Source organism: Tarenaya hassleriana, unplaced genomic scaffold (genome assembly GCF_000463585.1).
Source record: "Tarenaya hassleriana unplaced genomic scaffold, ASM46358v1 Cleome21, whole genome shotgun sequence".
Taxonomy (NCBI): domain Eukaryota; kingdom Viridiplantae; phylum Streptophyta; class Magnoliopsida; order Brassicales; family Cleomaceae; genus Tarenaya; species Tarenaya hassleriana.
Window position 1 is genome coordinate 1120592 of NW_010965451.1, and position 13768 is coordinate 1134359.

Genomic DNA, 13768 nt, shown 5'->3' on the forward strand with positions numbered 1-13768 from the left:
CATTCCTGCATGTGGACTTAATACACATATTGGTATAGAATTCAAATGGTCTCGTAGTGATGGTTGTTTATATGAAACAGTATCACTAAAGAACCGTCATTGGAGGAGTGGACTGCCAGGACTAATATATGTGACAACTTGCATGTGCCGGTGGGTGTCAAACTCTCAAACAAATCCTCGATGTCTCCTTTACTCGTCAAGTCATGTTTTTGCTCGTAATTTACAGGTGAGAATCGCTATCGTGGGGAAATATACAGGACTCTCCGATGCCTATCTCTCGGTCTTGAAGGTAAAAACTTACACTTTATGATTCCAATATCGATCTGTCTCCTAACTTTTTAGCCCACAATTTCATGGAATTGTTTCCTGTAATGGCTTATTTAGCATGTTCATTAAGATTTCATGGGTTTAACTTTGGGCAGGCACTCTTGCATGCTTCTGTTGCTCGCTGGATAAAGCTCATTGTTGATTGGGTTCCAGCCTGTGATCTTGAAAAGCCCACCGAAAAAGAGGTCTGCAGCTAATGGAATTGCCTGTAAAATTTACACACCGATACTTTTGCCGGTATTTGAATCTGATTATAAAATCTCTGTATTCACAGAATCCAGATGCATACAAGGCTGCATGGAAGTTACTTAAGGTTTGTAACTTTTGCCAGTTCATTGGTATAATAATATGTTTTCTTTGGTTGAGAGTCATGAATTCACCTCAAGTATCTTCTTCAGGGTGCAGATGGAATTCTTGTCCCGGGAGGATTTGGTGATAGAGGAGTCGAAGGAAAGATTCTTGCAGCAAAATACGCCCGGGAAAACAGAATTCCGTACCTTGGTATCTGTCTTGGTATGCAGATAGCTGTCATCGAGTTTGCACGGTCAGTTCTTGGCTTGCACGATGCAAACAGCACAGAATTCGTTCCCGACACAAAAAATCCATGCATCATATTCATGCCTGAGGTTTGTAATTCTCGTTTTCTTTAGCCAACACGCAAATCCATAACCCCATCTACTTCTTTTTTTCCCGGAGTCCATTTCATTTTGCATTATTGGGCAGGGCTCGAGAACTCATATGGGAGGAACTATGCGCCTGGGATCGAGAAGAACCTTTTTTCATGTAAAGGACAGCAAATCCGCTAAACTGTAAGAACCCTTGCTCAAATTCACTCTGCAGATCCTGCCTGTTCATCTCAGAGTAGCTTTAATTATATTCCCCTGGTTCTTACAGATATGGAAACAAGAGCTTTGTTGATGAGAGGCATCGCCACAGATACGAGGTGTGAAGAATGGATCCGAGTTCTGGTTTCACGGATTATCGGTTTTCTTGCATGGATAATGACTATATAGCCATTGGTTTTTGCAGGTGAATCCTGATATGGTTGCCCGCCTGGAGAAGGCCGGTCTATCTTTTACCGCAAAAGATGAAACTGGAAAACGGATGGAGGTCGGTTTCTCGTCCAGCCAGCTTTATATCTTTCCTTTGCTGCAAAAGCTTTTGTCTTTTTACATCTTAAGCTTGGTATTGCAGATCGTCGAAATTCCGACTCACCCCTTTTTCGTCGGTGCTCAATTCCACCCCGAGTACAAATCCAGACCCGGGAAAGCTTCTCCCTTGTTCTTAGGTTGAAACCTATTCATTGTTTCGCGGAAAAAGCTCCAAACTTCAGCATCTCGAGTGATATGGAATGAAATCAAATCCTCTCACAATCTCTGCATTTTTTTTTCGTTTTCAGGACTGATCGCAGCATCATGTGGGGAGCTAGATGCACTCCTTCAACCGGGTTCTGTACACCAAGACAGCAACCATCATCATCATCATCTGGTAGGGAATGGAACGGCGGATCCTGTTAGTGTCTACTGCAAAGGAACCGCCAAGAAATCTCCAAACGTGTTGGGAGATGCAGTAAGATATAACGGCTACTGCAATGGCATCTACACCAAGTATGCAATTGAATGAATCTCTCTCTCTCTCTCTCTCGGTTTGGCCTTTTGGACGGATTCAAGGATTAAACTTTTAGAGCAAGTAATTGCCTTAAACTTGGTAGTTACCGTGGTTTGGTCTTAGGATTTTTCTCTGTACAGTTTGATTCAAGATTTGTCAGATTTCAGACACAGCAGAAGAGTTTCTTGAAGAACGTAGAATCTCTGAAATCACGGTCGATCCCCAGATTTTTTTTTTTAAAATTTTCTCAAAAGGGGATGTCAGTAGTATATGTATTGTCGAACGGTTTGTATTACGTTTGGCCTTAAATTTCCCATCTTTTATTCGATCATATTCTTGAAAGACATCAACTTTATGGTAAATTTTCAAAGGATTTTGCTTCAGCTCTCTGATTAACTCTTGATTCTTTTATCAAGATGGAAGGGGATAATGACATGAAAATAAAAGTGTATGTATATATATAACTATAAAGCAGATTATCTTACCATAAAAGAGGCTTGTGTTCGATTTAAAACTTTCAGACAGATGACAAGACTCTTTCTTTCCATCTATGTAGATCAGTTCATACATTTGTGCTTGCACTGTCTGATTAGTAAGCTGCTGTTAGTAAATAACAGAGGCAAACGAGGAGATATCAGAAAGCACTTGTTCAACTGATATAAATTGTCGTGTAGAATCTTAACTATCAGCTTCATCCTTCATCAAGATTCGGTTTTAATGGAGCCATCTTCGGATTTCACCTGTCACATACCGAAAGCGTTGAGTGTAAAGAAGACTTCAGAGTCCATTCGAGGGGGAGAAGCATTGTTAGTATTAGTACCAGTGCCTTTATGAAGCTAACTCTCCTCTTTCAACACACTTCCCTGCATGCATCTCATCAATCTTCTCATTCACCTGTTGACGAAACACAGACACTTCTTTTAGAACAACAAACTTACATATTTCTTGATTTGCCTCTGTAGTATGGGTAATTTTACTTGTAGAAATTGAAACTAAAGGCGCACATACGGACCTGTGTCTTCCTCGGTGAAGCAGAGTGGAGATGTGACTCTGAACTCGTTCCCAAAGAATCCTCCTGACTTGTGCATACACGCACACACACACATGAATAGAATCAGATACCGACACCCGCTTTCGTTCAAGTTTTAGAAAGTGCACTTGGAGAATACAATCTAACCTTTCATTAGATCCATAACTTCCATAGTCTCCGCAACTGCAGGAGTCTTGAGCTTGCAATCTACTGAGCATCTTCTGTCTGGATCTTGGGTGCCCATTGAAAATATTGCCTGGCCATTTCTTCGGCAGATTTCAGTACCTTGTTCATTGAGTTCTGAGATGTGGACAAAACTGATATCTTGAGCCAAAGAAACATGAATTAAGAGCAATGAAAAATTCATCAAAATCAATATCACATTTAAAATCCCGGGCAGAAGAAATCACCTCTTGATCAATCAATTGCCACGACAGAAAGTAATATCAGCACTGCGATAACTAAACCATTAAGAAAGAAGATCCATAAACCTTTTTCCCAATCTACCGTCAGATACCATATCTATTATCATACCTCTGGTCGATGCATCTACAGAAAACCCATTGCTTCGCATTTCTCTTATTAGTTCGACAACTATCGATGTAGAGCCATTTTTTAGACGACCTCTAATCAATGCATTATATGTATGATCATTCGGACAACAACCATCCTCTTCCATCTTTCTAATTAGCGTTTCAACTTCATAGAGTAAACCTTTTCCGCAAAGTCCGGAGATCATTATAGTATATGTCTTAACATCAGGTTTCACCCCTTTCTCAAGAAGCCTATTAAATAATTGCAGCGCCTCATCAACCTTCCCAGCCCTGCACAAGCCATGTATCATAACTGTATGGACAAATATATTGAGGTCAATCCTACTCTTTTCTAGCTTACTGTATAGTTCAAGTGCCTGATCAAGTTTTCCGTTCTTACATAGACCATCAAGCATTATCGTGTAAGTTACAACATTAGGATGATGACCTTTATACTGCATCTCCAGAAAAAGCTTTTGGGCAGCATCGAGATTGTCTACTTGATAAAGCCCTTGGATAAGAATGGTGTAAGTAATTGAATTAGCAACCAATCCTCTTTGAGACATCTCATAAAAGAGATTCATACCATCATCGACCCTATTAGACTTGCAGTAACCATTTATCAGAGAACTAAAAGTCACTGCATCAGGAAACCAGCCTTTGCTGATCATAAAATCGAACATTTGTTTCGCCTCGTCAAGGCGATTCTGCAAGCATAGCCCATTGATCAATGAAGTATAAGTAATAGTATCTGGAACTAAACCTCTCTCAATCATATCCTCGTACAATTCTTTAGCCTCTTGGAACTTCCCTTCTTTAAGGAGTGCATCAATTAATCCACTGAAAGTGACCACATCAAGAGTGATTTTCCTTTTCACCATTTCCCTCAACAATCGGGCAACATCGTTCCATCTACCGAAACTGCAAAGGCCGTTTAACAAAGAGGTGTAGGTTACAACATCTGGTACCATCCCGTCGTTGTCCATCTTTCCAAGAAGGTTCAGTGCATTGTCTATGTGTCCAACTTTGCAAAGACAATCAATTATCATACTATAAATTATGACATCGGCCTCGATGCCTGATTCCTCCATCTTCATGAGCAGATTCAAGGCCGAAACGCAATCCCCTGACTTGCAAATCCCATTTACAACAATGCCATATGTAACGATATCGGGTTGACAATCCATCTTTAACATCTGATCAACTAAACTTACTGCTTCAAAAGCTCTACCCTCAAGACAAAGTCCTTTAACCAAAGTGGTAAATGTTATGACATCCGGTTTGTATCCCTCTTTTACCATTTGGTATACCAAGCTTAATGCTTCACAAAGCTTGCCTTGGATACAAAATCCATTAGCTAGGGTGGTGTAAATGACTACATCAGGCTCATAACCCAGTTTCATTACTTTCCCCAGAACAGATAAGCCTGAAAACACTTGACGTGAGCGGCAAAAACAATTGATCAGAATACTCAAAGTGTAGATATCATGTGAAACCCCAAGGAATTCCATTCTCTTGCAAAGTGAAATCACAACATCATACCGTTTCATTCTGACGATTGCATTCAATAATCTACTAAAATCAACAATGGAAGGTAAGGGACGAGACCAAACCATCTGGTCAAACAAATCAACAGCATCATCCACAGTACAATCATGAAACCCACATCTCAATCTCTCTCTATAAGACATACTGTGGTCTCTAACACCAGAAAAAGCCATTCTTCGACAACTTAAAACAGAGGAATAGTTCAGAGTACCTCTGCCCAGGGGATGAGACCGAACCAAAGCTGAAGCTGAAGCCAATGTGAAAGCAACCATTCTCAGGACCGTTGCCGTCACCTTAGCTGCGATTCAAAGACAGGAATCAAAACTCAGGCAATGTTGGAAGTTTTATTAAACTCAGAACCAAAGCTGAAGTTTTATACTCATGCTTTGATCTTTTAATAAAACGATGAATTCAAGAAATTTTTTTGATGGATGGGCTGAGAAATTGATAGAGAGTATACTGGGAATTGTTAAAGGAGTTTGTTGCAAGTGGCTAACCTCTCCGAACTGTAGCTACTCGGAGGTAGTGAGAAGATGATGCTAGCGACGAAGATGATGGCACCTGCGGAAGAAGCTCGGTCTATGGCGGCTAACATTTCCATATTGAGAGGTAAATCGACGGTGGATTAGATTCGCCGTGGAATTCAGCCATCGGAGGAGACCAGAGAAGGTGTCCGTCGAGCAAATATCGCGACTTCTTGGTCGACGTCGGCGCCAGAGTACTCAGTCGTTCGCCACCGCCGGAAGAGGATGCCGCCGGTGGGTGAACAAGACACAGAAATATGCTGCCGGTGAAAGTTTGTCGGAAAGAGGAGAGGGAAAACCCATTTAGGGTTTCTGAATTTAATATATAATTCAAGCTTCGTCGAAGATTATTATTATTATTAATTATATAACAAAATTTTAAGATAATTTAAAATGTACAAAAATTATCTTAAATTATCTTCATCCATGTACAAAAAAAATTGTTTTTTGGTTAATAAAAAACATCTTAATATTAATATTGAATAATTTATTAATAATTTAAAGTGTAATATTTTAATAGATAATAAATTCTTTGCAATGTGTTTAGTATCACATAATTATTCCGATTAAAAATATAATAATTTATTATTTAAATAATTTTTATTACTGTATAAAATTTAGATAATTCGAATTTAAAATTTTCTTAAATCAAAATTATTGAATTTTACATCGAATTTTTATTTTTAAGTTATATCGAAAATGTGGTAACATTTTATATTTTAGTTATATTTATATTCTTATAGTTTAATATTCATAAATTGGAATTTTTTTAATGTTCAAATCTAAAGTTTGCCCCGAACTCCTGTAAGTTTCGGTAAAGGTATCGAACCGAAAAAATGCTAAACGGTATTAATTTTAAAAAAATCAAAATTTTCAGAACAAATCGAACTTTAAAAAAAACCCAATTAACCGACTTTTTTAAAAAGATATAATTTTTTTAATAAAAATTGAATCGAACCAAAACTGAAATCGAACCAAATATAATATAATAACCGATTGGTACTTAATTTTATAGAAACGAAAGAATCATTCTCGATTCGAACCCCTCATCACTACAAAAAAATATATTGTGTAGAATCGGGCTTTAAACCAAAAAATTTTAAACCCGTTTATGTTTAGGACCGAATCGGACCGGTCTAAAACACTTTGACAACCCCTAATCGTCAAAATTATCAATTGAGAAAATTCCACAAAAAACATATGAAATTTACCAAATATATAGCATAAATATATGAAATTTTAATTTGACAAAATTACTTGAAGAATTCGTTAATTTCTTCCGAATCACTCCATGGACCCGGACGTTTATTACAGATCCAGAAGCCATCTTTGTAACCCTAGAAACTAAGGAAAAAGGAAATGAATCTGGGAAATTTTCTGTTTCAGATTGTTTTTTTTTACGTGATGTTCTAAAAAACGAACTCTTGGGTTTCTTGAGAAGCAAGAAAAGGAAAGGACTGGTACCCTACAACCGAATCTTAACGGCAGAGACAACCGCCATGACCACCGGAAACAAGAACCAGACCGGGAAACATGCAGAACCGGAGTTTGCGTGGTCTTTACGAGTCCGAGGAAGAAGACTTCCGCCGAAAGTACCGTCTCTGCCGCCGGCGGGTAGGGAGAGATCGAGCGGCGAAGCGACCCCATGGATGGCGATGGAGGAGGAGAGGAAGAGATCAGGAGAGGATACTCGAACGCCGTCAATGGCGAAACCGGAAGCGGAATTGTTGGTGACGACGATGGAGGTTTCGGGGAGAAGCGTAGGGAGGCGCGTGAGAGGCTTCATGAGGAGGAGGTCGGAGAAGGCGAGCCGCCGCGGGACGACGTGGTAAGCCAACGTGAGACGGCCATCTGCTGCTCCGCCGGCGACGGTGACGGAGGCGGCGTCGAAGGAGTCGGGGATGAAGAGAGTAGCGGAGAGAGGGATGCCGAATTGGTCGTTGACGGCGGAGAGAAAGTCGCCGGCCCAGTCGCGGAAATCGCCGGTGCCGATCATCGCTTCTATGATTCGATCCATTTGTTGGTGGCCGTCGGGGTTTAGCGACGGCGGTTCTGCGGCGGAGATGATGACGGATATGGCGGAGATGAAGAGCATGAGGAGGAGACCGGAGCCGCCGGAGATCGCCATTGGAGAATCTCAGTCTTGGGCCTTGAAAAAGAAGAGTTCGCAGAGAGAGAATGGTTAGTTAACTGTAGCAAACTGAATATAAACTCCCGCCATTAATGCTGACGTGGAGTGGACGAGAAATAACCGGTCCGGTTTAACTCGGTTTAATCTGGTTAGGTCAAATCTCGATTTGATTAAGGTCAATGGAGTTGATACGGCGTGAAGTTTGACTTTTTATGAGTTTGGTTGAAGTTAGGAACCCAATGCAAAACTCGTAATCCCAACTAATAAACTTACGATTAATTCCTATATAAAAGATAAAGATATGCATATGATCGATCACAATATCAAACCGAGGCTAATATTACAAAAGGAACGAGAGAGTAATTAACGTGATTAATTAATAATGGCTTCATTCATTCACATCCTTCGTTACGTCGTCGTTTTGGCTTGCGTGTTCCTCTTGAGCTCCGGCCGTTCTCTCTCTTCCCGGCCGGTGAACATTCCGGCAAGCGAAACAGAGATCGGAGTCGATGATTACCCTTCTTCCAACCACATCTCACCGATCCACGACCCGGAGTTTCTGGTCACGGCTGCGCCTCCACCACCGCCACCGCCACCGCCTCCGCCAGCAACAGTGTCGGATCTTCTGAAGCCGAAGTTTCCGGTACCAAATTGGCCATCTCTCCCCGAATTCCCGCAAATTCCGTTCGTGGATCCGATTCCTACCGAACCTTCGGGACCGTTTGAAGGGTCCGACGACAGTTGGGTGCCTTCTCCGGCGGCAAGTAACCGACGACAAGGTGTCCCGTAAAAAAAACTCAGGTGACACGTGTGATGCTATTACGATCTCACTCGGGGAGTTAATAAAGCCAGAGTTTTAAGATGTTACATGTAATAAGAGTTGCATATGACACTTATGCGTGTCATGTTGTCATGTTGTTAACAGGACCAAGAAATAAGAAATAAATATGACATTAGTGCTTCAAATTCAATGATGATAATATTGGTCTGTGATTTGCAAATTAATAGCATAAAATCAGAATGATATAAACCGGCATAATGACCATTAGTATCTACAACCAGTACGAGGTGGATAAACCCATCACCACCGCAAACAAATGCAGGCAATGGGGGGCAATATCGGTTCGGACAAAGCCGAATCTGAACGGACCTATTGATTCCATTCCATTTCTCTTTTGGATTCCCATCCTCCAGTGATGAACTGACTACAACTAACTATTACTACATTCGACTCGATTAACGTGAGAATCTACAAAACTGAAACAGAGAGATCAATCTGCATACCAGATGGTAACTTGATGGTGGTGATGCCACGAAAGAGAAAAAGCTTTCGCCCCTGCTCTCAAACATACGGTGGAGGGGAGATGTTAGAACAAGGATGGATGGAACTGATGGATAAGGGTAAAGCCCTAATCAACACGCATGAACATGTTAGTATCTGAAAGATTGCATTAACATGAAAGTGAGGAACTTCCAGATGGATGTGAGGCAATTCTCCATTCCATTTTCTAGTTTAGATAGTTGCAGGTAGACGATTGGGTTAAAAATGTGATGTCCTGATTCCTAAGAGCCGTGAAATCTATCAAATATAGGTCAAATGAATCCAACAGTACCAAGCCCATCACAATCTGAATCGTATAACACGAATTTCAGACCGATGCCTCTATTATTCTACCGGCTCTTTGTAACTAAGCTGTTCAACTACACCAGTAAATCCATGATACAATTGAAAACATTAATTGAAGCACAACCAACAAAGTTGATATGGTCGAGTTCCAAACTAGCACAAGATTTCAACTGTCAGAACACAGTAATTAGATCATGTCAGATGAATTCCAACTGTTAATCCTAAGCAGAAGGGCTTAAATATCAGAACTCAAGTCAACAGAAAAAGCATTAGTAACCTTATCACTGCTGCTGCTGGTTCTGCGGATTGGGTGGAGGCGGCATTCCAGGGCGAGGCGGAGCAAAGACAGGAATCCCACCTGGTGGCGGAGGCATTCCCGGTCTCGGTGGCGGAGGCATTCCCGGCCTTTGCGGCGGACCTGGTGGTCCCCTCATCATTGCACCAGGCGGAGGGACCATCGGTCTCTGACCATACTGAGGCGGAGGCATCGGAAACTGTTGACCCGGTCTCACACCGTAAGGCGGTGGAGGAACCTGCGGCGGCGGGCCACGAGCCATCGGCGGAGGACCTTGTCCCGGGAAACCAGGCTGCGGCGGCGGAATATGCCCCGGCGGTCGTATCACCGGCGGTGCACCAGCAGAGCCCGCGGGGTACGACATCGGAGGAGCAGATAACTGCGGCGGACGAGAGATCTGCGGCTGCATCATTCCAGGCGCCGGACCACCGACGCCGCGAACCGGCCCGGCGAGACCCGGCTGAGCCTGGATCAGCGGCGCCGTCGGGACTCCACGACCAGCAGCACGGCCGATTCCGGGGCCAGCCACGGCGGAGGCAGAAGCGGCCTTGGCGCGAGACTCCTCCGGCGGCGGAGGACCTTCGACCGTCATGGAAACAATCTCCTCGCCGCGAAGCAGGACAAGGCCAAGTGTCCGGCGATCCTCTCGGTCCTCTTCCTTCTTCCCCTTCGCCGGAGGAAGCTTCCGGAACTCCTCACAGTCTCCAAGTACGAGGTTCATGTGGCGATCGAATGCCATGAACTTCCCCACCAGCTGCCTCCCGTCCTGTATCGTCACTCTCATCCTGTAGTTGATGAACTGAAGCATCTTCGAGCTCTTCGACATCGACATTTTCGCCGATTCTCGAGTCTCCGAGCAAAAATTTCTCAATCGAAATGATCTGAAACTTTAGGGTTCTAGAATCGAGGCCGTGGTTCGGAAACCGAAGCGGGTCGTTCCAGATTTCGGCCCAACTTACTATTGGGCCTAGAAGTTATTAGGCCCTTTTGTTGTATGTATGTATGTATCATATATATATATATATATATATATATATGTATGTATAATGTAGCTAATAGATACTTACGTTACGTGTATGTATATATCTCTAATAATTGTATAACTAGATTCTAAAATATGATAAGAAAATGCAAACATAGGAAAATAAATGAAGCGTTATAGGCAGTCGTTTGTCCTCCTACGATTAGATGTCATTATATAATATCTGATATATAAACTTTAAAAAAAAATGTGAAATACCCTTTTGACATAAATAAATCAAACGAAAAAGGCAGGACAAAAAATTAAACATTAAAATCGGTAAAGCTAATAAATGCGTTTGATTTCAGAAAGGAAGTGGCTTTGAATCCTCTGCAAGGAACACCCATTCCCTGAATACCAAAGTTTATTGTATCAATTTCGTAATTTTTTTATAAAGTTTGAATTTCGTAATTTTCTAAAAGACATAATTAATTTTAATATTTTGGTCTGACATTTTTGTCAAGTTTACACAACCAGGGGCGGACCCATTTACAAATTAATGGGGGCACATGCCCCCAGTTACCTAATTAAAAAAATTAATTTATATAGAAATTTTATAAGATTTTAAAAGAAATTACCAAATTCCTATGTATCCCAACTAAAATGATCCTAGATCCGCCACTGTTACATAATGGTGGAGATGATTTGTCATTAGAACTTGCCTAACAAAATTAATGTGAATATTTCGTAGCTTTCGCCACCCATCAAACCAACAAGTTTCTATTTTAATTGTATACTATATACTCTATAATTAAACGATGGAGAGCTATCTGTCAAAGTCAACGACGACGATACGTTCATGGCTCCCTTTCTAAGTGCAAATCAGCCTACGTACCTAAGAAGTCAACACATGGATGAATTCATGTATATTGCGTAAACATAGAAGTCAACACGGATGAATTTATGTATATTGCCTAAACGTTTGACTAGTTTAACCGGTGAAATAGGATGTAAAATATATGTTCCGCTCCGAGTTCGAGTCTCAAATTGAAAATAGAACGTATTAATTCAAATCAACTGATTTCTACCCCGAAATTAGTGTGGACTTCGATTCAAGATACTCGATTATAAAAAAAATGTTCGAAATGATTATATACATATAGAGAAAAAGAGGGAGAGAGTGATGGATGAATATATATTTAAAAAATATATAACTATTATAGATTTTTTAAATAATTTTTAGGGGAATTTGAAGATTAATACCTCATCAAAATTTTAAAAATAAAACCTCAATTTTAGTTTTTATCTTTTAAAACTCAAATTTTGATATTTATATTTAAATAAATCTGAATTTTGTAAACACTAAACACTCATATGATCATTCGAATGATGACATGATAATTTTGACTTTGATAAAATATTGTCATGTCATATGTCATGTAGACGAATTCAAAATTATCATATTAGCGTTAACAATTAAATTTTTTATGGTTTATAAAATTTAGTTTTATTTTATTTTGAAAATTTTGGCAAGTGTAGATATTAATATTCTCGTTTTCTATTTTTTTTTTACAAAAATATACATTTTGATGGTAATTGGAATGATATATTTTTAACAAAAAGCCACTTTGATTTTTTTCAATATCAATGTTTCACTAAATAAAATAAATTCTCTCTCTCTCTCTCTCTATATATATATATATATCATATGTATATTATATAAAAAACGATTCCACTTGTAACAACAAAAAGTTGAACAATTGGAATGTGAATGTGGAGCATGTTAGACCAGATGGGCAGATACCAACCATAAGGATACAGCTACATGATACCATTAATTTAAACAAACTTTATATTATAGTCGATGACATGTTTTATTCCGGTATTTTGCGCTGTGATTATTGGACAGACAATAATAACGCATAATTGATCTTATCCACAATAATAATGCACATTAATTTCGAACCAATTAACACTACTTTATATAAATACAGTGTTCATTTCATAAGGATTTTGGCTGCCTTATTACATGTTTAAATGTAGAATATCTAGTCCTGTGATAAAAAAAAATAGCAATAAAAAATATATAAACTTCATTTTACCGAAATATGATGATACATAATGCTATAATAATGGTAATTGGAAAATCAACATAACATATATTTTAATATTTATTATTTTTGCGTAGCAGAACTTTTTAAATCGGCATGGTATTAGCATTCCGAACAATTTTTAAAAAATACGATTTTTAAAATATTTATCTGACATGTATTTATAATCCCACGCCCTAAATCATCGCCGGCCATAATCTTATATTACAATTTTGTGGAGTATTTGTGTGTACTTTTGATTATTTTCTTTTAAAGCTATTTTACGCGTTTTATATTCAATAAAACTTACCACAAAAGAGCGCATAAAGACTGAAACAAATATACCAATTGGAAGAATATAAAACATAAAAAAATTAATATAAAAAACATAAAAAAATTGTGTGTTTTTTTTTAAAGTTTTCCTGTGGTTAAAATTCATACTACTATGGAAATAATAATAGTGAACCATGATAATATTTGTCGTCGGTCCAATTCCGAACGTAGATTGAAAATTTCAGTAAGGTCCAGTGGGTCCCACTACACGAGGCGACATGACATGTCAGCACGGAGGCCGTCGTGACGCACAGCGACAGCGGAGGGGGCTCCGCGTTGCGTTTCGCTTCACGGCTTCCGTTTGGAAAATGGCGCATTATGATTGGTCAGTCATTCTTGCTACCTGTCACGCTTTTATAAAAAAAGAAAAGAAAAGGTCAAATAATATATATATATATATATATTAAAAGGTGAAACTTTTCTTCAACATCTAAATAGAAGAATTTCCTCTCGTGCTTCGCCATCACTGGAACGCGCCTACGAGGCCGGACCGTTCTTCTCCTCTTCACTCCTCCCTTTTTTCTCATCGTACGTTTCTTTTTTTTTCCCCCTCAGTTGCCTGTTTCTGAAGGCTTAATCCTCAGTATAAAAGTGAAAAATTGAATCTTTTCTATGTACAGGATAAAACCCACGAGAAAAATTCGACCCTTTCTCTCTCTCACGTTTTCGATCATCTTGGGATTTCCTCGAAGTCTGGTGGGTCGTCTCGTTTCTCTCCCAATTTCAGTTTCTTCTTCATCAGAGACCCGTTGAGAGGAAGA

The 13768-nt window shown here is 39.7% G+C and overlaps 3 protein-coding genes, 1 long non-coding RNA gene and 1 pseudogene across 9 annotated transcripts in view; 2 read left to right on the plus strand and 3 right to left on the minus strand.

The window, feature by feature from the left end:
- The window catches only part of LOC104814334 (CTP synthase), a 5342-nt gene extending 3076 nt beyond the window's left edge, over positions 1-2266 (plus strand). Inside the window, exons 13-22 of the mRNA XM_010542328.2 lie at positions 81-150; positions 227-289; positions 423-512; positions 602-640; positions 726-953; positions 1051-1136; positions 1222-1270; positions 1357-1437; positions 1522-1615; positions 1727-2266. Of these exons, the coding sequence (XP_010540630.1) occupies positions 81-150; positions 227-289; positions 423-512; positions 602-640; positions 726-953; positions 1051-1136; positions 1222-1270; positions 1357-1437; positions 1522-1615; positions 1727-1950 (1024 nt within the window). The 3' untranslated portion in view covers positions 1951-2266. The remainder of the gene's footprint in view (positions 1-80; positions 151-226; positions 290-422; positions 513-601; positions 641-725; positions 954-1050; positions 1137-1221; positions 1271-1356; positions 1438-1521; positions 1616-1726) is intronic.
- Positions 2163-5879, minus strand: LOC104814333 (pentatricopeptide repeat-containing protein At1g63330-like). 6 transcript variants are annotated; one of them, XR_771891.2, is made up of 6 exons: positions 5544-5876; positions 5258-5344; positions 3113-3265; positions 2948-3010; positions 2756-2829; positions 2163-2675 (listed from the first exon to the last, which is right to left on the minus strand). XR_771891.2 is itself a non-coding variant. In XM_010542327.2 (6 exons), exons 2-3 carry the CDS (start codon positions 5316-5318, stop codon positions 3435-3437), a joined length of 1551 nt encoding a protein of 516 aa, XP_010540629.1. In that variant the 5' UTR covers positions 5319-5344; positions 5544-5879; the 3' UTR covers positions 2163-2675; positions 2756-2829; positions 2948-3010; positions 3113-3434. The 6 variants fall into 6 exon arrangements, 5 of the variants coding, with proteins under 5 accessions (XP_010540629.1, XP_010540627.1, XP_010540626.1 ...); XM_010542327.2 differs by having other exon boundaries at positions 3113-4924; positions 5544-5879; XM_010542325.2 differs by having other exon boundaries at positions 3376-5344; positions 5544-5879.
- A 1021-nt stretch (positions 5880-6900) lies between these two features.
- LOC104814335 (FAS1 domain-containing protein SELMODRAFT_448915-like) lies at positions 6901-7705 on the minus strand. Its single transcript, XM_010542329.1, has one exon. The coding sequence runs from the start codon at positions 7696-7698 to the stop codon at positions 7036-7038; it is 663 nt and encodes a 220-aa protein (XP_010540631.1). The 5' UTR covers positions 7699-7705; the 3' UTR covers positions 6901-7035.
- A 989-nt stretch (positions 7706-8694) lies between these two features.
- On the minus strand, positions 8695-10509 carry LOC104814336 (annotated as a pseudogene).
- Positions 10510-13057: 2548 nt separating this feature from the next.
- Positions 13058-13763, plus strand: LOC104814337. The gene is made up of 2 exons (XR_771892.2): positions 13058-13535; positions 13628-13763. It is a non-coding gene; the product is annotated as an uncharacterized LOC104814337 (long non-coding RNA).
- The last annotated feature ends 5 nt before the right edge of the window (positions 13764-13768 follow it).

Coding starts and splice junctions, on each gene's coding strand:
- LOC104814333 (XM_010542325.2), bottom strand. CDS start 5,318: ATGGTTGCTTTCACATTGGCTTCAGCTTCAGCTTTGGTTCGGTCTCAT.
- LOC104814335 (XM_010542329.1), bottom strand. CDS start 7,698: ATGGCGATCTCCGGCGGCTCCGGTCTCCTCCTCATGCTCTTCATCTCC.